At 48.1% G+C, this 22,129-nt stretch overlaps 1 protein-coding gene across 1 annotated transcript in view; it reads left to right on the forward strand.

Annotated features, from left to right (window-relative positions):
* The first annotated feature begins 11,001 nt into the window (after positions 1-11,001).
* The window catches only part of CRKL (CRK like proto-oncogene, adaptor protein), a 40,485-nt gene continuing 29,357 nt past the window's right edge, over positions 11,002-22,129 (forward strand). The window contains exon 1 of the mRNA XM_050746290.1: positions 11,002-11,860. Within this exon, the coding sequence (XP_050602247.1) occupies positions 11,550-11,860 (311 nt within the window). The 5' untranslated portion in view covers positions 11,002-11,549. The remainder of the gene's footprint in view (positions 11,861-22,129) is intronic.

Below are 22,129 nucleotides of genomic sequence, written 5' to 3' on the forward strand. Positions count from 1 at the left end.
GTGACTCAAGGTTTAATGGATTTTGGGCTGTGCAGGATGTGTCTTTGTTAAACAAGTGCCTGAAGGCAGCTTGCTGGTTAAAAGTCATCACCATTCTCTTAATTTCAACTACCCAGGGACACATACACGGCCAAAGGTCGCAGGGACCTCTGCCTAGGAAAGCTAGGTATTGTCCAAGGTTTCTCCCCATGTGATAGGATGAAACAATGCTGCTAAAAGGTTTATGGAGATGTTTGCATATGCATCTCAAGGCACAGCATTTTCCTTTAAACTTATTCATGTCACAGAGGTTTTTGTTCATATGTCTTACTGCCGATTTCCTCCCTACAATGATCCTATTGTCCTGCCACTCCCTTATCTTTAAGATGGTAAAGATAATTATCAATAAATACTAAGGGAACTCAGAGACCGGTGCCGGCATGGGTCCTCTGTAAGCTGAGCGCGGGTCCCCTGGGCCCACTTTTTCTTTCTCTATATTTTGTCTCTGTGTCTCATTTCTTTTCTCAAGTCTCTCGTTCCACCTAACGAGAAACACCCACAGGTGTGGAGGGGCAGGCCACCCCTTCATCCCAGCACTTTGGAAGGCCAAGGTGGGTGGATCACCAGGTCAGGAGATCGAGACCATCCTGGCTAACACGGTGAAACATTATCTCTACTAAAAATACAAAAAATTAGCTGGGCGTGGTGGCGGACGCCTATAGTCCCAGCTACTCGGGAGGCTGAGGCAGGAGAATGGCATGAACTCGGGAGCTGGAGCTTGCAGTGAGCCAAGATGGTGCCACTGCACTCCAGCCTGGGCGACAGAGCAAGACCTCATCTCAAAAAAAAAAAAAAAAAAAAAGAATTAAACCTAAAATTACAGGGCAAAAAAGTGCTTATACACAAAATACATACTGTAGCAAAGTCAATGATAACTAACTGTTTTAAATCACAACTAATGTTAAGGCCAGGCGTGGTGGCTGACACCTGTATTCCCAGCACTTTGGGAGGCTGAGGCAGGTGGATCACTTGAGGCCAGGAGTTCAAGACTAGTCTGGACAACACGGCGAAACTCTGTCTCTACTAAACAACACAAAAATTAGCCAGATGCAGTGGCATGTGCCTGTAATTCCAGCTACTTGGAAGGCTGAGACACAAGAATTGCATGAGTCTGGGAGGTAAAGGTTGTAGTGAGCTGAGATTGTGCCACTGCACTCCAGTCTGGGCAACAGGGCAAGACTTTGTCTCAAAAAAAAAAAAAAAAAAAGAAGAAAAGTAAACAAGTAAGGCGGAGCTTGCAGTGTTAAGACTCCGTCTCAAAAAAAAAAAAAAAAAAAAAAAAGAAGAAAAGTAAACAAGTAATGTTAAGCTGCTTTATTTTGTTTTGTTTTGAGACAGGGTCTCCCTCTGTCGCCCAGGCCAGAGCGCAGTGGCACAATCGTAGTTCACTGCAGCCTTGAACTCCTGGGCCCAAGCAATCCTCCTATCTCATCCTCCCAAGTAGCTATGATCACAGGCACACACAACCAAGCTAGGCTAATTTTTAATTTTTTTTTTTTTTTTTTTGAGACCAGTGTCACTCTGTCACCCAGGCTGGAGTGAAGCGGCGCGATCTCAGCTCACCGCAACCTCCGCCTCCCAGGTTCAAGCGATTCTTGTGCCTCAGCCTCTCGAGTAGCTAGGATTATAGGCGAGTGTCACCACACCTGGATAATTTTTGTATTTTTAGTAGAGATGGGGTTTTACCATGTTTGTCAGGCTAGTCTCTATCTCCTGACCTCGTGATCCACCCGCCTCGGCCTCCCAAAGTGCTGGGATTACAGGCTTGAGCCACCGCGCCCGGCCAGCAAAATATTTTTCTTCTTATACACTGACTTACATAAATTTCCTTGATTTGCCACTTGGTCCACAAAACTTAACATATTTACTATCTGGCCCTTTATAGTAAAAGTTTGCTGACCCCTGGTGCAAAGAGTTGCATAGAACTAGTTTATTTGAGATAAGGGTGAGAGGGAATCAGTGTTCCCTAGTGGAAAGATCATCCTGCTCAGATCTTTACAAATGACATGCCAAAGGGTTCTGAAATCCAAGGACAAGAGAATTTGACTTTCAGTTCAGAAGTAGCTAAGTGACAAGAAAGTAGACATACCACTTTTAAGGACAAAACGAAAGTACATGAGAAAATGGCAAGGGGAATATGACCGCACTTTATAACACTTGGACATGCTTTCTGTGGCAGTCAACAGAATTTCCAGGTATGGCAGCTTAGCCTAGATCAGGAATATAACCCATGATGGAAGTGATTACTAATTTGATATTATGATAAGGATATGAACATTATTATTTTTGTTTTGGGGGCCTTTTTTGAGACAGAGTTTCACTCTTGTTGCAATGGCACAATCTTGGGTCCCTGCAACCTCCGCCTCATGGGTTGAAGCGATTCTCCTGTCTCAGCCTCCCGAGTAGCTGGGATTACAGATGCCTGCCACCAGGTCCAGATTATTTTTTGTATTTTTAGTAGAGATCGTGTTTCACTATGTTGGCCAGGCTGGTCTCCAGCTCCTGACCTCAGGGGATCCCATGCCTCAGCCTCCCAAAGTGCTGGGATTACAGGAGTGAGCCACGGTGCCCAGCCGAACATTATTATTCTTATTATCCGAGACAGGGTCTGGCTCTGTCACCCAGGATGGAGTGCAGGGGCGCGATCTTGGCTCACAGCAACTTCCGCCTCCCAGGCTCAAGTCATCCTCCCACCTCCACCTCCTGAGCAGCTGGTACTATAGGTGCACGCCACCACATCCAGCTAGTTTTTGTATTTTTGGTGGACATGGGGTTTCACCATGTTGCCCAGACTGGTCTTGAACTCCTGAGCTCCAGCAATCCACCCTCCTTGGCCTCCCAAAGTGCTTGGATTATAGGAATGAGCCACCACACCTGGCCATGTCTCACTCTGTCGCCCAGGCTGGAGTGCAGGGGTGCGATCTCAGCTCACTGCAACCTCTGCTTCCCAGGTTCAAGCAATTCTCCTGCTTCAGCCTCCCAAGTAGCTAGGACTACAGACACTCACCACCAGTCCTGGCTAATTTTTTTTTTTTTAGACGGGGTCTCGCTCTGTCGCCCAGGCTGGAGTGCAGTGGCCGGATCTCAGCTCACTGCAAGCTCCGCCTCCTGGGTTCACGCCATTCTCCTGCCTCAGCCTCCCGAGTAGCTGGGACTACAGGCACCCGCCACCTCGCCCAGCTAGTTTTTTGTATTTTTTAGTAGAGACGGGGTTTCACCGGGTTCGCCAGGATGGTCTCGATCTCCTGACCTTGTGATCCGCCCGTCTCGGCCTCCCAAAGTGCTGGGATTACAGGCGTGAGCCACCGCGCCCAGCCCTAATTTTTTTTTTTTGAGACAGAGCCTTGCTCTGTTGCCCAGGCTGGAGTGCAGTGGCGCAATCTCGGCTCACTGCAAGCTCCACCTCCCAGGTTCACACCATTCTCCTGCCTCAGACTCCCAAGTAGCTGGGACTACAGGCGCCCCCCACCACGCCTGGCTACTGTTTTTTTTTTTTTTTTTAATTTTTAGTAGAGACAGGGTTTCACCATGTTAGCCAGGATGGTTTTGATCTGACCTAGTGATCCGCCCGCCTCGGCCTCTCACAGTGCTAGGATTACAGGCGTGAGCCACCACGCCAAGCCTTTTTTTTTTGAGACAGAGTCTTGCTCTGTCACCCAGGATAGAGTGCAGTGGTGCTATCTGGCCTCACTGCAACCTCTGTCTCCTGTGCTCAAGCGATCCTCCTGCCTCAGCCTCCCAAGTAGCTGGGATTACAGTCACCCGCCACCACACCTGGCTAATTTTTGTATTTTTAGTAGAGACGGGATTTCACCATGTTGGCCAGGCTGGTCTTGAACTCCTGACCTCGTGATCCACCCGCCTCGGCCTCCCAAAGTTTTGGGATTACAAGTGTGATCCACCATGCCCAGTCTAGCTGCTGCTGCTTTTTTTTTTTTTTTTTTTTTTTTGAGACAGAGTCTCGCTCTGTCACTCAGGATGGAATGCAGTGGCGGGATCTTGGCTCACTCACTGCAACCTCCGCCTCTCAGGTTCAAGCGATTCTCCAGCCTCAGCCTCTCTAGTAGCTGGGATTACAGGCGTGCGCTACCACACCCAGCTAATTTTTGTTATTTTCAGTAAAATGGGGTTTTGCCATGTTGGCCAGGCTGGTCTTGAACTCCTGACCCCAGGTGATCCACCCTCCTTGGCCTCCCAAAGTGCTGGGATTATAGGTGTGAGCCACCAGGCCTGGACATGAACATTATTTTCTAAGTATTACAGTAGCAAAGTAGTAGAAAAGAAAAAAGAAAATCCTCAATGAGATTTTTTCATTTAGGGAAATAAACTTAGAAATATATGTAAAACATGGAACAGTGGCTGAGAACTAGTGAGAGAAAATTTCTTGCACAGGAGGCGAAGAACTCAATGATTTAGGTTAGTAAATGCAGTACAAATGGAAGAGATTGACCAGTCCTTGTGTAGAGAGCATCCGAGGACTGCTGAGATGCTCTGAGTTACCACAGTAAACATATCATGTAATTGTGCATCTACATTTTCACACTTCTTCTACCCTTAGCATCATTGCTGAAAAAGAGAAGGGCAGGAAGATGGGACACAAGGTTGTTCTGGTGCCTTCAGTAAGGCAGCAATCTAGGGAGACTGCCAGGCCCTGACCATCACCCAAAGGGTTGAGCCTGCCCAGGCAGGAAGAACAAAGAGCCAATAGCGGGGTTCCAAAATTGTGGCCTCTCTGCAGTGTCAGGGCTAGGAAGTAAAGAATCCAGACAAGTTGCTCAAAAATATTTGTCATTTTGAATCTAGATTGTAATTATCTCTTTTTTTTTTTTTTAAGAGACACAGTTTCACTGTGTCACCCAGGCTGGAATACAGTGGCATGATCCGGGGCTCACTGCAGCTTCAACCTCCTAGGCTCAAGCACTCCACCTGCCTCAAACTTCCAAAGTGTGGTGTTTACAGGCATGAACCACCACACGTAGCAACTGTAGTTATTACTTTTTGATACGGAGTCTTACTCTGTCACTAAGGATGGAGAGCTGTGGTGCGATCTCGGCTCACTGAAACCTCCGCCTCCTGGGCTCAAGCGATTCTCCTGCCTCAGCCTCCCCAGTAGCTGGGACTACAGGCATGTGCCACCATGCCTGGTCTTTAGTAGAGATGGGGTTTCACCATGTTGGCCAGGCTGGTCTTGAACTCCTGACCTCAGCTGATCTGCCTGACTTGGCCTCCCAAAGTGTTGGGATTACAGGCGTGAGCCACCACAGCCGGCCCGGCGATTGTAATCATTTTAGAAGACAGGAGTTTAAGTATAATACCATCTAGAAACCCTGGGAATATGCAAGCTAAGGAAGAATCACAAATCTATATGTTACAGCTTTTTTAATGGTTTCTTTCTGTTTCTCTACTCATTGCTGTTTTGTTATCTCAGCATTTAGGAACTTTTTTTGGAATGTTTTTGACAGGGTCTGTCTCGCTCTGTTTCCTAGGCTGAGGTGCAGTGGCACAATCAAGGCTTACCGCAGCCGCGACTCCTGGGCTCAGGTAATCCCCTCACCTCAGCCTCCTGAGTAGCTGGGACTTCAACACCTGGGCTCAGTGATCTACCCGCCTTGGCCTCCCAAAGTGCTGGGACTACAGGCATGAGCCACCATGCCCAGCCTGGAAAGTTTATTTTATGCTTGTCTCAACTGTGCTAAGGAAAAATAAAGGAAAGTATCTTTTAGAAAAATGTTATTATGACAAATTCCAAACATATATAAAAGTATTATAGAATATAATTAACCTGGCCGGGCGCGGTGGCTCAAGCCTGTAATCCCAGCACTTTGGGAGGCCGAGACGGGCGGATCACTAGGTCAGGAGATCGAGACCATCCTGGCTAACACGGTGAAACCCCGTCTCTACTAAAAAATACAAAAAACTAGCCGGGCGAGGTGGCGGGCGCCTGTAGTTCCAGCTATTCAGGAGGCTGAGACAGGAGAATGGCCCGAACCTGGGAGGCGGAGCTTGCAGTGAGCTGAGATCCGGCCACTGCACTCCAGCCTGGGCGACAGAGCGAGACTCCGTCTCAAAAAAAAAAAAAAAAAAAAAAAAAAAAAAAAAAAAAAAAAAAAAGGCCGGGTGCGGTGGCTCAAGCCTGTAATCCCAGCACTTTGGGATGCCGAGACGGGCGGATCACGAGGTCAGGAGATCAAGACCAGCCTGGCTAACACGGTGAAACCCCGTCTCTACCAAAAAAGACAAAAAAAAAAAACTAGCCGGGCGAGGTGGCGTGCGCCTGTAGTCCCAGCTACCCGGGAGGCTGAGGCAGGAGAATGGCGGGAACCCGGGAGGCGGAGCTTGCAGTGAGCTGAGATCCGGCCACTGCACTCCAGCCTGGGTGACAGAGCGAGACTCCGTCTCAAAAAAAAAAAAAAAAAAAAAAAAAGAATATAATTAACCTTACCCTCACATCATGCCACCTGGTTTCAATAATTATCAGTCACACATGGCCATTCTTGTTTCACTTTTATCTAACCCACACTTTATTCCCCTCTGGAGTATTTAGAAGCAAAATGAGAGATATTTGGTTCTTTTTTTTTTGAGACGGTGTGTTGCTCTGTCACCCAGGCTGGAGTGCAGTGGCATGATCCCAGCTCACTGAAACCTCTGCCTCCCAGGTTCAAGCAATTCTCCTGTCTCAGCCTCCTGAGTAGCTGGGACTATAGGTGAGCACCACCATGCTTGGCTAATTTTGGTATTTTTAGTAGACACAGGGTTTCACTATGTTGGCCAGGCTGGTCTTGAACTTGTGACCTCAAGTGATCTGCCGGCCTTGGCCTTGCAAAGTGCTGGGATTACAGGTGTGAACCACAGTGCCTGACCTTCTTTTTATTTTTTCTAAAAAGAGAGTTTATTTAAGGAAAATAGAGAGCAGACAGTTTACTTTTAAAATGTTTTTACATTGGCTGAGTGTGGCGGCTCACGCCTGTAATCCCAGCACTTTGGGAGGCCAAGGTGGGTGGGTTGCGAGGTTAGGAGTTTGAGATCAGCCTGGCCAATATGGTGAAACTCCGTCTTTCCTAAAAAATACAAAAATTAGCCAGGCACGGTGCCACGCGCCTGTAGTCCCAGCTACTCAGGAGGCTGAGGCAGGAAGAATTGGTTGAACCAGAGAGGCAGAGGTTGCAGTGAGCCGAGATCACGCCACTGCACTCCAGCCTGGGTAACAGAGTGAGACTCCATCTTGAAGAAAAGAATGTTTTTACTTTTTTTTTTTTTTTTTTTTTTTTAATAGAGATGGGGTTTTGCAATGTTGGCCAGGCTGGTCTCTAACTCCTTGCCTCAAAGGATCCACCTGCTTCACCTTCCCAAAATGCTGGGATTACAGGTGTGAGCCACTGCACCTGGCCAGGAGCAGATAGTTTATATAGACAGATAGTACACCCTGAAAAGATGAGGTAAAGAGGGCTGCTGAAAAGGGAGTGAGTCAGCAGCTAATGTTCAATTTTCATTTTTCTCTGGCTTCCTCCCATCTTTATCCATCTACATTCAAAAACCATATATTATGTATTGGCTGGGCGTGGTGGCTCACGCCTGTAATCCCAGCACTTTGGGAGGCCAAGGCGGGCAGATCACGAGGTCAGGAGTTTGAGACCAGCCTGGCTAACATGGTGAAACCCCGTCTCTACTAAAAATACAAAAATTAGTCAGGCATGATGGCGCGTGCCCATAATCCCAACTACTCAGGAGGCTGAAGCAGGAGAATCACTTGAACCTGGGAGGCGGAGGTTGCAGTGAGCTGAGATTGCACCACTACACTCCAGCCTGGGCGGCAGAGTAAGACCCCGTCTCAAAAAAAAAAATAGTATGTATTATGTGCTAGGTACTGGGAACAGAAAAAATAATATACAGCAGCCTGCCCTCAAGATGCTCAGATTGGGATGAGAAAAATATTTATAAACAATTACAAAAGAATGCGATAAAAATTAATTTAGGCTGTGACCACAGTGTATACATAGTAATCAGAGAGTATGGTCAGTTTTGGTTCTGCTTTTAGAATATGTGTTTGGAGTCACCAGAGATGTGACCCCTGAATGCTTCATGATGATTATTAGCCTACTAAAGGAAAAATTATAGAGAGGTGAAGGAGGCTCTACACTTAGAGGGCAGAGAGTGGGTTGCTGTGGCTCACATCTGTAATCCCAGCTACTTTGGAGGCTGAGGCAGGAGGGCTACTTGAGCCTGTGAATTTGAGACCAGAGTCAGCAACAGAGAGACCTGTCTTTAAAAACAAAACAAGGCTGGGCGCGGTGGCTCACGCCTGTAATTCCAGCACTTTGGGAGGCCGAGGCAGGCGGATCACAAGGTCAGGAGATCAAGACCATTCTGGCTAACATGGTGAAACCCTGTCTCTACCAAAAATACAAAAAATTAGCCGGGCATGGTGGCGGGCGCCTGTAGTCCCAGCTACTCCGGAGGCTGAGGCAGGAGAATGGCGTGAACCCGGGAGGCGGAGCTTGTGGTGAGCAGAGATCGCGCCACTGCACTTCAGCCTGGGCAACAGAGCGAGACTCCGTCTCAATAAATAAATAAATAAATACAAACCCCAAAAAGCCTAATTCAGTCAAAGCATGGGTGGAAGTCAGATTTGGTTGAGTAGCTGGGCGAGTGGCTCTCGCCTGTAATCCCAACACTTTGGGAAGCCAAGCTGTGAGGATCACTTGAGCCCAGCAGTTCCAGACTAGCCTGGGCAATACAGTGAGACCTCATCTCTACAAAAAATTAAATAATTTTAAGTCACCACTGGGATTACAGGTAGTGGCTCACGCCTGTAATCCCAGCACTTTGGGAGGCTGAGGTGGGTGGATAATGACATCAGGAGTTCAAGACCAGCCTGGCCAACATGGTGAAACCCTGTCTCTACCAAAAATATAAAAATTAGCTGCGCATGGTAGTGCGTGCCTGTAATCCCACCTACCCAGCAGGCTGAGGCAGGAGAATTGCTTGAACCTGGACCCAGGAGGCAGAGGTTGCACTGAGCCGAGATTGCGCCACTACACTCCTCCAGCCTGGGCTACAGAGCGAGAGTCGGTCACAAAACAAAACAAAAAAACAGAAAAAACGCTGGGCAAGGAGCAGGTGATTATTAAGTGGTAAATCTGACAGTGAAAAGCAGTTAGAAAACGAAGTGGAGGCCGGGCGCGGTGGCTCAAGCCTGTAATCCCAGCACTTTGGGAGGCCGAGACGGGCGGATCACAAGGTCAGGAGATCGAGACCATCCTGGCTAACATGGTGAAACCCCGTCTCTACTAAAAATACAAAAAACTAGCCGGGCGAGGTGGCGGGCGCCTGTAGTCCCAGCTACTCCGGAGGCTGAGGCAGGAGAATGGCGTGAACCCGGGAGGCGGAGCTTGCAGTGAGCTGAGACCCGGCCACTGCACTCCAGCCTGGGCGACAGAGCGAGACTCCGTCTCAAAAAAAAAAAAAAAAAAAAAAAAAAAAAAAAAAAAAGAAAACGAAGTGGAGATTTTTCTCTCCTCCCTCACCCACCGAGGGTATGCTCAGGGTTTTAGGCTATAAAGGTACAGGCCCAGGGAACGAGTGAATAATAATAATGGAAGACTCATATGATGCTTATGTGCCAGGTACTATTCTAAGCACTTTGCATATATTAGCTTATTTCATACATAGCTGGGCCGGGCGCCTCACATCTTGGCTGAGGGGGAGGATTGTTTGAGCTCAGGAGTCTGAGACGAGCCTGGGCAACATAGTGAGATTTCGTCTCTATTAAAAATAAAAAAAAATTAACTGGGCATGGCAGCGTGAGCCTGTAGTCCCAGCTACTCGGAAGGCTGAGGTGGGAGGATCCCTTGAGATGCAGAAATCAAGGCTGCAGTGAGCCATGATAGTTCCACTGCACTCCAACCTGGGTGACAGAAGGAGAACCTGTCTCAAAAACAAAATAAAACAAACAGGCCGGGCACGGTGGCTCACGCCTGTAATCCTAGCACTTTGGGAAGCTGAGGCAAGCAGATCACCTGAGGTCAGGAGTTTGAGACCAGCCTGGCCAACATGGTGAAACCCCGTCTCTACTAAAAATACAAAAATTAGCAGGGCATGGCTGCGGATGGCTGTAATCCCAGCTACTCGGGAGGCTGAGGCAGGAGAATCGCCTGAACCCGGCAGGCGGAGGTTGCAGTGAGCCGAGATCGTGCCCCTGCACTCCAACCTGTGGACAGAGCGAGACTCCGTCTCAAAATAAATAAATAAATAAATAAATAAAAATAGAAAACAACAAAAACAAATAGGGATTAATAAATAGGGAGAAGCAGGCATAATCCAGGGCAGGCGAAGCCTCGGGGCCACGCCCGAGAGGCGTTTGCATTTTACCTTCAACAGTTCAAAGCCCTGGATGGCCAGGTTACCCAATTGTGGACTGCCTTGACTACTTAATTGAGTCAATCTAACCCCCACCTTCTCTCTCCTCTCTCTCCATTTAGCGGGTCACGTAGCCACTAGGGCTTCCTTAGCCTATCAAGCCACCTGGGGACTGAGTCATTCAGTCACCTATCTGGTAGTCACATCTGCCCCTGGGGTCATCCCTTTACTGGGCCACCTCGGCCCATCGTGACCTGTCACTTCTTGAGCTCCCTCAGGCCCCTAGGCTGGCCAGGTCGCCTCAGTGCCACGCCTCCCTGGCCCGCGATTCGGCCTGCACGTTACGCTTTGTTCCCAGAAGCAGGTTTTCGACACGCCGCTCCCTCTCGGCTCCAGCTGTTTTCCTGCCAGCGCTGGGAGACCCGGCAGCCGCAGCGCCCCCAGCGGCGCGCAGCGGCCCAGGAAGAGAGTGCCTACGGCCGGCGACTCTTCAGCCTCCTCCCGGAACGCGGGAGCGGGCGCGACCAGGGCCCACCCAGATCGTCGTGACGGTGCTCCTCATTGGCAGCATTGTGTGACGCCACGGAAGGGCCCCGGCGGCCGCCGGGAGCCGGGGCTCCGCGCGTGCGCAGACGGAGCGCGCTGAGCGGAGGGGGAGGTGGCTGCCGCTTCTCCCGCGTCCGCCATTTTGTTGCTGTAGCTATTGGGAACGAGCTGGGCAAAACCACCCCGGAGGCGCGACGCTCCTTCGAGTTCGGTGCCTCGTGTGACGGCGGGGGTCGGTGAAGACCCGTGGAGCTGCGACGCCGGCGCGTTCCAGGCCGGGAGTCACTGGAGGCACCCCTGGGACGCCGAGCAGCCCGAGAACCCCGGGGTGGCCTCAGCTGCGGCTCGGCTTTGCGTGCCCTGACCCCCCGGCTCTGCCCTGCATTCCCGGGCGGCTCTCCGTGAGGCGGCCCCGGAGCAGGCGGGCGGCGTTGGAGGATGCTGCGGGCCTGGAGCCGAGAGGAAAGTGCTGGCCCAGCCCTCTGAGCGCTCCTCGAGGTGTGCGAGAGGCCCTTCCTCGGCCCCAAAGCCGTCTGCCGGGCTAAGGCGTGCAGAGCAGGCGAGGACAGCCGCCGCCCCTACCGCCGCAGAGTCCCCGGCCCGACACCATGTCCTCTGCCAGGTTCGACTCCTCGGACCGCTCCGCCTGGTACATGGGGCCGGTGTCTCGCCAGGAGGCGCAGACCCGGCTCCAGGGCCAGCGCCACGGTATGTTCCTCGTCCGCGATTCTTCCACCTGCCCTGGGGACTATGTGCTGTCGGTGTCCGAGAACTCGCGGGTCTCCCACTACATCATCAACTCGCTGCCCAACCGCCGTTTTAAGATCGGGGACCAGGAGTTTGACCATTTGCCGGCCCTGCTGGAGTTTTACAAGATCCACTACCTGGACACCACCACTCTCATCGAACCCGCGCCCAGGTACGCGAGAGCCCGCCCCGACCGCGGAGGAAGGTCGAGAACCGGGTCGGTCGAAGGGTGTTTGTGTAGGGGGGTTAGGCGCGCTTGAACCCATATTCCCCCCATTCTGAACCAAATTATTTTCCAGAAGGCCTTCCTAATGGAAAGCTAGTGTCAGGATCTAGGTCACTGGATAAGAGGATGCGTTTTTGTTTTTTGTGTTTTCCTCATGAGGCTGTTTCTCAATGTCAGGAGGATGCGTTTTAAATGTTTAACGGGGGTGGCATAAAATGCACGCTTTTTGCCTTTCGTGACTTTCTCTGGGTGTAATACTGATGCAGGGATTTGCTGGTTTTCCTAAAAACCTTTTTTTTGAGACGGAGTCGCCAGGCTGAAGTGCAGTGGTGCGATCTCGGCTCAATGCCACCTCCGAGGGCCTCCCAGGTTCAAGCTATTCTCCTGCCTCAGCCTCCCGAGTAGCTGGGACTACAGGCTCACGCCACCACGCCCAGCTAATTTTTGTATTTTTAGTAGAGACGGTGTTTCACCATGTTGGCCGGGATGGTCCCGATCTCTTGACCTCATGATCCGCCTGCCTTGGTCTCCCAAAATGCTGGGATTACAGGCATGAGCCACCGCACCCGGCCAAAAACCGTTTTTAGCCATAGACTTCTTTGAGAATCTGGAGATAGCCGAGCACTCACCACCCAAGCCCCACCCCTCCCCGCCAAAGGCACGTACACACAAGTTTGCACACTATCCCAGGTTCTTGTACTCCCTCCAAATCTCTGAACTCCAGGTTAACTCCAGGACTGCAGCCTTTGTAACAGTCGACAAAATGAAACCAAAATATCAAAACTATATATTTGATACTGTGGTGCCAAGTTTGAAGCAGGCCAGACACCACCACTTTTATAGTACGTTAATCACAAAGATAAGGTGCATTGGCTTCAGCGAGGATATTTTTTGGAAAATGTATTTAATATTTTCTCCCCAAGGACCATTAGTAGGCCAGAGATTAGTCTGATTAATTTCCAAGGTGGAATTAGGCTAAAATGTTATTAAGGAAAATTTTTGAATTACACTGAGTTGTATCCTAGTTCAATTTCAGACGTGCTTTTTGTGTTAAGTCTAATGACTTAGTATCTCTTATTTTTAAATTAATGCAAAGTGACCAAGTAGTCTCTTTTCCAAGTGAAATACATTATTTTAATTGATTAGTTGCTTTAATTTGCCTTAAGCATTTTAACAAAGATTTGTTTTTATTGTTGTGTTTGCCCTGTAACACTTTGATTTTATCAGAGGTTTCTTTTATTTAAATTATCCCAAATTTGAGTTGAAAAGTTGCCTAGAATTTTTAAAGTAACAAACTGGCCAGTTCATTTCTTAAACATCTGTTTTAAAAGGATTGGGTGTTGATGCAGTTTTTCCAGGGTTAAATATTTATGACTTTATGGATTTGTCGACCGGGTATTACTCTAAACTTAAACATTAAAAGCTATTATAATTAAGGACACGAACTGTTTGCATAGTGAGATAGAGATAGAAAAAGAAGCCATGATAGTATAATGACTTTAAGATTAACTACTGAACTAAATGGACTTTAAAAGTGGGCAGAAAGTGATTATAAATCAAATACTGTATAACAAAGACCAGGACACCAAGAATCTGATTGGTGAAACATGCGGTTCCTGGCAGATGCTGGTAGTTGCAGTCAACTTTGAGCACAATATAATTCCAATTTAAGGGGTTGAGAATCTTAGAACCCACTGTAGTGAGATTTGTAGTATGATTGAATAAATTATTCATCTCGTTTGTGAGAGTGAATTATATAATTAATACCAGGCATTCATTAAGCCATGCATGTACTTACGTTGAGGTGATGAATACTAATAATACAGCTGTTTCAAAAAGCGAGTTAATGGCGGGGTGTGGTAGCTCACGCCAGTAATCCCAGCATTTTGGGAAGCCGAGCCAGGCAAATCACGAGGTCAGGAGTTCGAGACCAGCCTGACCAACATGGTGAAACCCCGTCTCTACTACAAATACAAAATATTTGCTGGGCGTAGTGGCGGGCATCTGTTATCCCAGCTCCTGGGGAGGCTGAGGTAGGAGAATTGCTTGAACACGGGAGGCGGAGGTTGCAGTGAGCCGACATCGCGCCACTGCACAGCCCGGCGACAGAGTGAGGCTCTGTCTCAAAAAAAAAAAAAGAAAGAAAGAAAGAAAAAAAGTGAGTTAATGGCTTGAATCTCTTTCTAGAGGGAGGAAAAGAAGTATGCTGCTTCTGTCTATCCACAGAATCGCCTCCAAATTTTCCATACATGCATGTGTCTTCTTAGAGAACAAGCATGTAATTCTGTTTTTGCCTCCTCTCGTCCTTCCTTTACTGCAGCTCTACTAGGCTGCTCACTTATTCCCTGGTAGCCATCCTTCCTTACTCATACCTTTGTACCTTTGCACCTTTGCTCCAGCTGTTGGCTCTTCATTGACTGCCTTAACTACACCTCGCTCTCCATCTGTTGAAATCCTACCTGTTGTTCCAGTCCCTTCACAGATGATAGGGCCTTTCTCTGACCCTCCCCCTCACGTTCAGCTTTGTTTCTCCTTCTCTGTGCCCTCTGCCTCAGGCCTGTTGCTTTAATTTAGTTTTTCATTTTCCTGGGTATCTCTGAAGGAGATCACCATGCTGGTTGAATTAGATACTGACTGAATTTACTTTGTTATACTGAATCTTCGAATTGCCACTCCCAAGCCTGGTTTTCATGGCTTAGCCTTAACATGTTATTAGCCTTTTATAGAAAGCTAGTGACTACTAGAGCCTTGCCAAACGGAAAATTCAGTGTAATGCTTCTTCACATCCCAAACAGGATAAATTTAGTGGCTTAACTTTTCAGGCATCAAAACTGAGCTTTTAAAGCCAGAATTTAATACCTCTTGGCTAATATTTTGGTTTATCTTGCATAGCTAAAATTTGTAACAATAATGTCCTACTCGAAATTTAAGGACTGGTGGCTTGCATTGTTATAGTCTTATCCTTTTTATTGGAACGTTTCATAATTTTTAATTTTATATTTTTGTTCAAATGTTTATAAGAGAATTATAACCCAGCGTAGGTACTGGGAAGGATGTGTGACAGACATACTTTCTCCCTGTGGAACTCCTACTGTAGTGGAGAAGACAGACTGAAAAGTAGAAAAATAAAGTACTAGTAAGATTAATAAATGCTATGAAGGAAATAAACCAAGGCTGAAGGACTATAACAGGAGGGACCTACCCGGGGTGGTGTGGTAGGAGAAAGCGTGAAGCTAAGACCTAAGAGTAAAGAAGAACCCTGCCTAGGCAAGGCTTGGCTTGAGAGGAGGGGAAGAGCTTACCAGGTTTAGGGAAAAGCTTATGGAGATGTCCTGAGGTGAGAAAGTCCATTGTGTTGGGAGTGTGTTGTTTCTTTCTCTTTTTTTTTTTTGAGACGGAGTCTAGCTCTGTTGCCCAGGCTGGAGTGCAATGGCCGGATCTCAGCTCACTGCAAGCCCCGCCTCCCGGGTTCACGCCATTCTCCTGCCTCAGCCTCCCGAGTAGCTGGGAGTACAGGCGCCCGCCACCTCGCCCGGCTAATTTTTTTTTGTATTTTAGTAGAGACGGGGTTTCACCGTGTTAGCCAGGATGGTCTCGATCTCCTGAACTCGTGATCCGCCCGTCTCGGCCTCCCAAAGTGCTGGGATTACAGGCTTGAGCCACCGCGCCCGGCCTCTTTCTCTTTTTTTTTGGAAGATGAGGTCTCACTCTGTGGCCAGGCTACAGTGCAGTGGCCCAATCTTGGCTCACTGCACCCTCCTCCTCCCGGGTTCAAGTGGTTCTCCTACCTCAGCCTCCTGAGTAGCTGGGACTACAGGCGTCCGCCACCATGTCTGGCTAATTTTTGTATTTTTACTAGAGACAGGGTTTCACCATGTTGGCCAGGATGGTCTCCATATCTTGACCTCGTGATCCACCTGCCTTGGCCTCCAAAGTGCTGGGATTACGGATGTGAGCCACCCTATCTGGCTCGGGCGTGTGTTTCTTAAAGGAGAAAGGGGACATAAAAAATTAGTTTGGAGATAAAGATCAAGGTCAGGAATTGGGTTTTTATTTAAAGTGCTGTGGGCTCCAAGGAAGGAATTTGAGGCAGAGGAGTGACCTGGGGCTGTTATTGTAATCCAGCTACAAAATGATGGTGACTAATAGTGACAGTGGAACTGTGACTTGGAGGTGCCTATTTTGGAGATAAAATTGATTTGCTGGTGGGTGGGGATGAAGAGAAAGGGAAGAAGGGATGATTTGGTATGTTTGTAACTTTGTATCTTCTGTGTTTTTATCTTTAACTGCTTTTTGTATTTGTGATATTTCTATGATGGATTTCATTTCACTTTATATTTTTTTTGAGACCAAGTCTTGCTCTGTCCCCCAGGCTGTAGTGAAGTGGTGTAATCTCGGCTCACTGCCACCTCCACCTCTGGGGTTTAAGATTCTCCTGCCTCATCCTCCCTAGTAGCTGGGATTACAGCACGCACTGCCACACCTGGCTAATTTTTGTATTTTTAGTAGAGACAGGGTTTCACCATGTTGGCCAGGCTGGTCTTGAGCTCTTGACCTCAAGTGATCCACCTGCCTGGGCCTCCCAAAGTGCTGGGATTACAGGTGTGAACCACCGCACCTGGCCTAGCTCTAATGTTTTTTATTTAATAGGGGTTGTTTCCAGTTTAACAACAGAATGCTTAAGAAGGTAGCTTGCTTTGTTTGACATTTTCCATTTGTCGATAGATACATTCAGGCTACAAAGAAAAATTAGAAGAAATAAAATTTTGCCATTAAAAACTAAAGGAGGTTGGCCCTTCAAGAAAATAATGTATTGTACTCAGCAGACTTTGGGCATTGCATGCACCTAGTAATATGGAACCAACATTGAATCAGAGAGCTCTATCATGCTTCTGAGGAGCTTACTGGTTACTTTTTTTTTTCTCTTTTTGAGATGGAGTCTTGCTCTGTGGCCCAGGCTGGAGTGCAGTGGCGGGATCTTGGCTCACTGCAAGCTCTGCCTCCTGGGTTCATGCCATTCTTCTGCCTTAGCCTCCCAAGTGGCTGGGACTATAGGTGCCCGCCACCACGCCCTGGTAACTTTTTGTATTTTTAGTAGAGATGGGGTTTCACTGTGTTAGCCAGGATGGTCTCAGTCTCCTGACCTCATGATCTGGCCCCCTGGGCCTCCCAGAGTGCTGGGATTACAGGCATGAGCCACCACACCCAGCGTTTTTTTTTTTTTTTTTCTTTTGAGACGGAGTCTTGCTCTGTTGCCAGGCTGGAGTGCGGTGGTGCGATTTTGGCTCACTGCAACCTCCGCCTCCCTGGTTCAAGCGATTCTCCTGCCTCAGCCTCCCAAGTAGCTGGGACTACAGGTGCATGCTACCACACCCGGCTAATTTTTGTATTTTTAGTGGAGATGGGATTTCACCATGTTGAGCAGGATGGTTTCTATCTCTTAACCTCAGGGGATCTGCCTGCCTCGGCCTCCCAAAGTGCTGGGATTACAGGCGTGAGCCACTGCGCCTGGCTACTAAAAAAAATAAATAAAATGTCAGCTGTGCTTGGTGGCTCATGCCTGTAATCCCAGCACTTCGGGAGGTTAAGGCAGGAGGATCACTAGAGCCCAGGAGTTCGAGACCAGCCCTGGCAAGATAGTGAGACCCCATTCCTATAAAAAAATTTAAAAATTAGCTGAGCATGGTATCATGTGCCTTTAAGTCCCAGCTACTTGGGAAGCTGAAGTGGAAGGATTGCTTGAGCTTGGGAGGTCGAGGCTGCAGTGAGCTATGATCGTGCCACTGCACTTCAGCCTGGGCAACAGAGCCAGACTTTGTCTCAAAAAATGAATAAACGAATGAATGTAAGTTGTATGTGTTTAATTTCCATGCATGGTAAAGCAGCTGTGGGAGAACCGAGAAAGGGTGCTTAGTCTAACCTGAGAGCCCAGAAAAGGAGCCTCACACACCTGTGAAGTAGAAGCCAATCCCTGAAGGGACAGGAGGAAACAAGCATGGTTGTGCCTCCTCCTTACATCCCCTGTTCTAAATATTTAAGAACTCAAGTCTAGACTTCCATAATTGGGAATAGGGGAAAGGATTGCCAGTAATTTTAATCAGCATAGAATTCAACACTGTGAATAAACCCCTTTGCATTTCTCCTGACCAGTGGTTAAAATCATATGAATTTGATTCAGATAAAATACAAGAACATGGCCGGGCACAGTGGCTCACACCTGTAATCCCAGCACTTTAGGAGGCCAAGGCGGGCGGATTGCCTGAGTGCAGGAGTTTGAGACCAGCCTGGGCAACGTGGTGAAACCCCGTCTCTACTAAAATGCAAAAAATTAACCGGGCATGGTGGCGTGCGCCTGTAGTCCCAGCTACTCGGGAGGCTAAGGCAGGAGAATCACTTGAACCGAGGAGGGGTTGGGGGGGGGTGGAAGTTGCAGTGAGCCAAGATCGTGCAGCTGGACTCCATCCTGGATGACAGAGGGAGACTCTCTCCAAAAAAACAAACAAAAACCAAGAACACTGTGCTTATGCTGAGAATGGAATCTTGTCCAGTTAAGAGTTGTGTTCCCAGCCGGGCGTGGTGGCTCACACCTGTAATCCCAGCACTGTGGGAGGCCGAGGCGGGCGGATCACGAGGTCAGGAGATCAAGACCATCCTGGCCAACATGGTGAAACTCCGTCTCTACTAAAACTACAAAAATTAACTGGGTGTGGTGGCATGCACCTGTAGTCCCAGCTACTCTGGAGGCTGAGACAGGAGAATCGCTTGAACCAGGGAGCCTGAGGTTGCAGTGAGCCAGGATTGCGCCACTGCACTCCAGTTTGGGCAACAGAGTAACACTTCGTCTCGGAAAAACAAAAAACAAAAACATTATTTTAATTATTTCAGATAAGTAAAAGGGGACACAGCCTATTAGTGGGGAATTCAGATTAACTTGAGTTGAATCTGAGCTAAAATCTTAACAGGTTAGGTGGGGCCACTAGGCACATAGCAACTCACCTGGAATGAACGTGAGAAGAGGCTTTGAAGGCACACTCAACAGTATTCGAATTCTGTCATACCAATTTTCTGATAGAATTAAACCATAGTTAGGTAATTCAAATATCCGAGCTTTTATGCTTTCGGAAACAAAAAAGGAGGGAAATTGGAAAGGGAATTTCTTTGATATATGGAGGCCTACTATATACCAAAACTCACTGCTAGACTCTTGGCATCTACTGGAAGTAAACCATGTTTTTGTTTTTGTTTTTTGTCTTTGAGAAGCTTGGTCTATTGAAAAAATTAAAATAGAATGCATGACAGCTTAAAAGCAAAGGTCATCAACTGTACCTGAGAGGTGGGGAAAGGCTTGAAAGAGGAGATGCTCTTCAACTGATTCTTTTTTTTTATTTGAGAGGAGTCTTGCTCTGTTGCGGCCCAGGCTGGAGCGCAGTGGCCGGATCTCAGCTCACTGCAAGCTCCGCCTCCCGGGTCTACGCCATTCTCCCGCCTCAGCCTCCCGAGTAGCTGGGACTACAGGCGCCCGCCACCTCGCCCGGCTAGTTTTTTGTATTTTTTAGTAGAGACGGGGTTTCACTGTGTTAGCCAGGATGGTCTCGATCTCCTGACCTCGTGATCCGCCCGTCTCGACCTCCCAAAGTGCTGGGATTACAGGCTTGAGCCACCGCGCCCGGCCTTTTTTTTTTTTTTTTTTTTTTGAGACAGTGTTGCTCTGTCGCCCAGACTGGAGTGCAGTGGCGTGATCTCGGCTCACTGCAACCTCCACCTCCCAGGTTCAAGTAATTCTCCTGCCTCAGCCTCCTGAGTAGCTGGGATTACAGGCGCCCACCACTACGCCCGGCTAATTCTTGTATTTTTAGTAGAGATGGGGTTTCACCACATTGTACCAGGCTGGTCTCTAACTCCTGACCTCAGGTGATCCACTTGCCTCGGCCCCCTGATGTGCTGGGATTACAGACATGAGCCAGCCACTGCACCTAGCTAAAATTAATTTTTCTACCGGTGTTTTTTGTTTGTTTTTAACTGTGAAATATTTCATACATGGAAAAGAGTAAGGCGGCCGGGTGCGGTGGCTCACACCTGTAATCTCAGCACTTTGGGAAGCCAAGACGGGTGGATCACTTGAGGTCAGGAGTTGGAGACCAGCCTGGCCAACGTGGTGAAACCCCATCTCTACTAAAAAGACAAAAATTAGCCAGACATGGTGGTAGGCACCTGTAATCCCAGCTACTTGGGAGGCTGAGGCAGGAGAATTGCTTGAACCCGGGAGGTGGAGGTTGCGGTGAATTGAGACTGCACCACTACCCTCCGGTCTCGGTAACAGAGCGAGACTCTGTCTCAAAAAAAAAAAAAAAAAACAAAAAGAGTAAGGCTGGGCACGTTGGCTCATGCCTGTAATCCCAGCACTTTGGGAGGCTGAGGGAGGCAGATCACTTGAGGTAAGGAGTTTAAGACCAGCCTGGCCAACATGTGAAACCCATCTCTGTTAAAAATACAAAATTAGCCGGGCAGTAGTGAGGCCCTGTAATCCCAGCTACTGGGGAGGCTTAGGCATGAGAATCGCTTGAATCCGGGAGGCAGAGGTTGTGGTGAGTCGAGATCACACCACTACACTCGAGCCTGGGCAATAGAGAGACTCAGTCTCAAAAAAAAAAAAAGAAAGAAAGAAAGAAAGAAAGAAAGAAAAAAAGTATATGTAAGCTGGGTGTGGTGGCATGCACCTGTAGTCCCAAATACTGGGGAGGCTGAGGTAGGAAGATTGTTTGAGCCCAAGAGTTCAAGACCAGCCAACATAAACCCCCATCTCTGCAAAAAAATTAAGGATTAGCTGGGCATGGTGGCTCATGCCTGTAGTCCCAGCTACACGGGAGGCTGATGTGGGAGGATCACTTGAGCCTGGGAGGTCAAGGCTGTAGTGAGCCATGATCGTACTGCTGCACCGCAGCCTGGGCAACAGAGCAAGACGCTATCTCAAAAAATTAAAAAAACAAACAAAAAACTATCATCACTGTGCTCCCTTTAAAAAAAAAAAAAAAAAAAAAAAAGAACATTGGCCAGGCATGGTGGCCCAGACTGTAATCCCAGGACTTTGGGAGGCCGAGGTGGGAAGATCGCTTGAGCGCAGTGAGTTCAAGACCAGCTTGGGCAACATGGCAAGAACCTGTTTCTACAAAAAATACAAAAATTAATCAGATGTGGTGGCATGCACCTGTAGTCCCAGCTACGAAGAAGACTGAGGTGGGAAGATCGCTTGAGCTTTGGAGGTTGAGGCTGCAGTGAGCCATGATTGTGCCTCTGCACTCCAGCCTGAGCAACAAAATGAGATCCCATCTCAAAAAAAAAAAAAAAGAATATTACCAGCACCTTTGAAACTTCCTTTTTCCAGAAGTTGATTGTATTGGTTCTTAGCTTGCATAAGGAGATTTTAAGCTTAGAACATATTAAAACTTGGTTTAAAATGTTTTGTGTATGGTTTATACATGTAGAAACTGAGAATGCTTTTAACCAAAAGAGCTGAGAGATTCATTATCATCAGGTAAGAAAATTCAGTTACGAATTAGTTGTCTGGTGCTTTGCTGCTCAAAGTGTGCAGTGGACAATAAGCAAAAAGTGAGAAGTATGGTCAAGGGTGTTTGAATGGGCTTGGAAAACCCTGTACATTTTATTTTATTTTATTTTATTTTTTTTTGAGGCGGAGTCTTGCTCTGTTGCCCAGACTGGAGTGCAGTGGCACGATCTCGGCTCACTGCAAGCTCTCCTTCCTGGGTCATGCCATTCTCCTGCCTCAGCCTCTGGAGTAGCTGGGACTACAGGCATGCACCACCACGCTCAGCTAATTTTTTTGTATTTTTAGTAGAGACAGGGTATCACCGTGTTAGCCAGGATGGTCTCGATCTCCTGACCTCTTGATCCGCCTGCCTTGGCCTCCCAAAGTGCTGGGATTACAGGCATGAGCCACCGTGGCCGGCCTTTATTTTATTTTTATTTATTTATTTATTTATTTTGAGATGGAGTTTCACTCTTGTTGCCCAGGTTGGAGTGCAATGGCGCGATTTCGATTCACTACCTCTACCTCCTGGGTTCAAGTGATTCTCCTGCCTCTGCCTCCCAAGTAGCTGGGATTACAGGTCTGTGCCATCATACCCAGCTAATTTTGTATTTTTAGTAGAGAATGAGTTTCTCCATGTTGGTCAGGCTGGTCTTGAACTCCCGACCTCT

This window comes from Macaca thibetana, chromosome 10 (genome assembly GCF_024542745.1).
Source record: "Macaca thibetana thibetana isolate TM-01 chromosome 10, ASM2454274v1, whole genome shotgun sequence".
NCBI lineage: Eukaryota > Metazoa > Chordata > Mammalia > Primates > Cercopithecidae > Macaca > Macaca thibetana.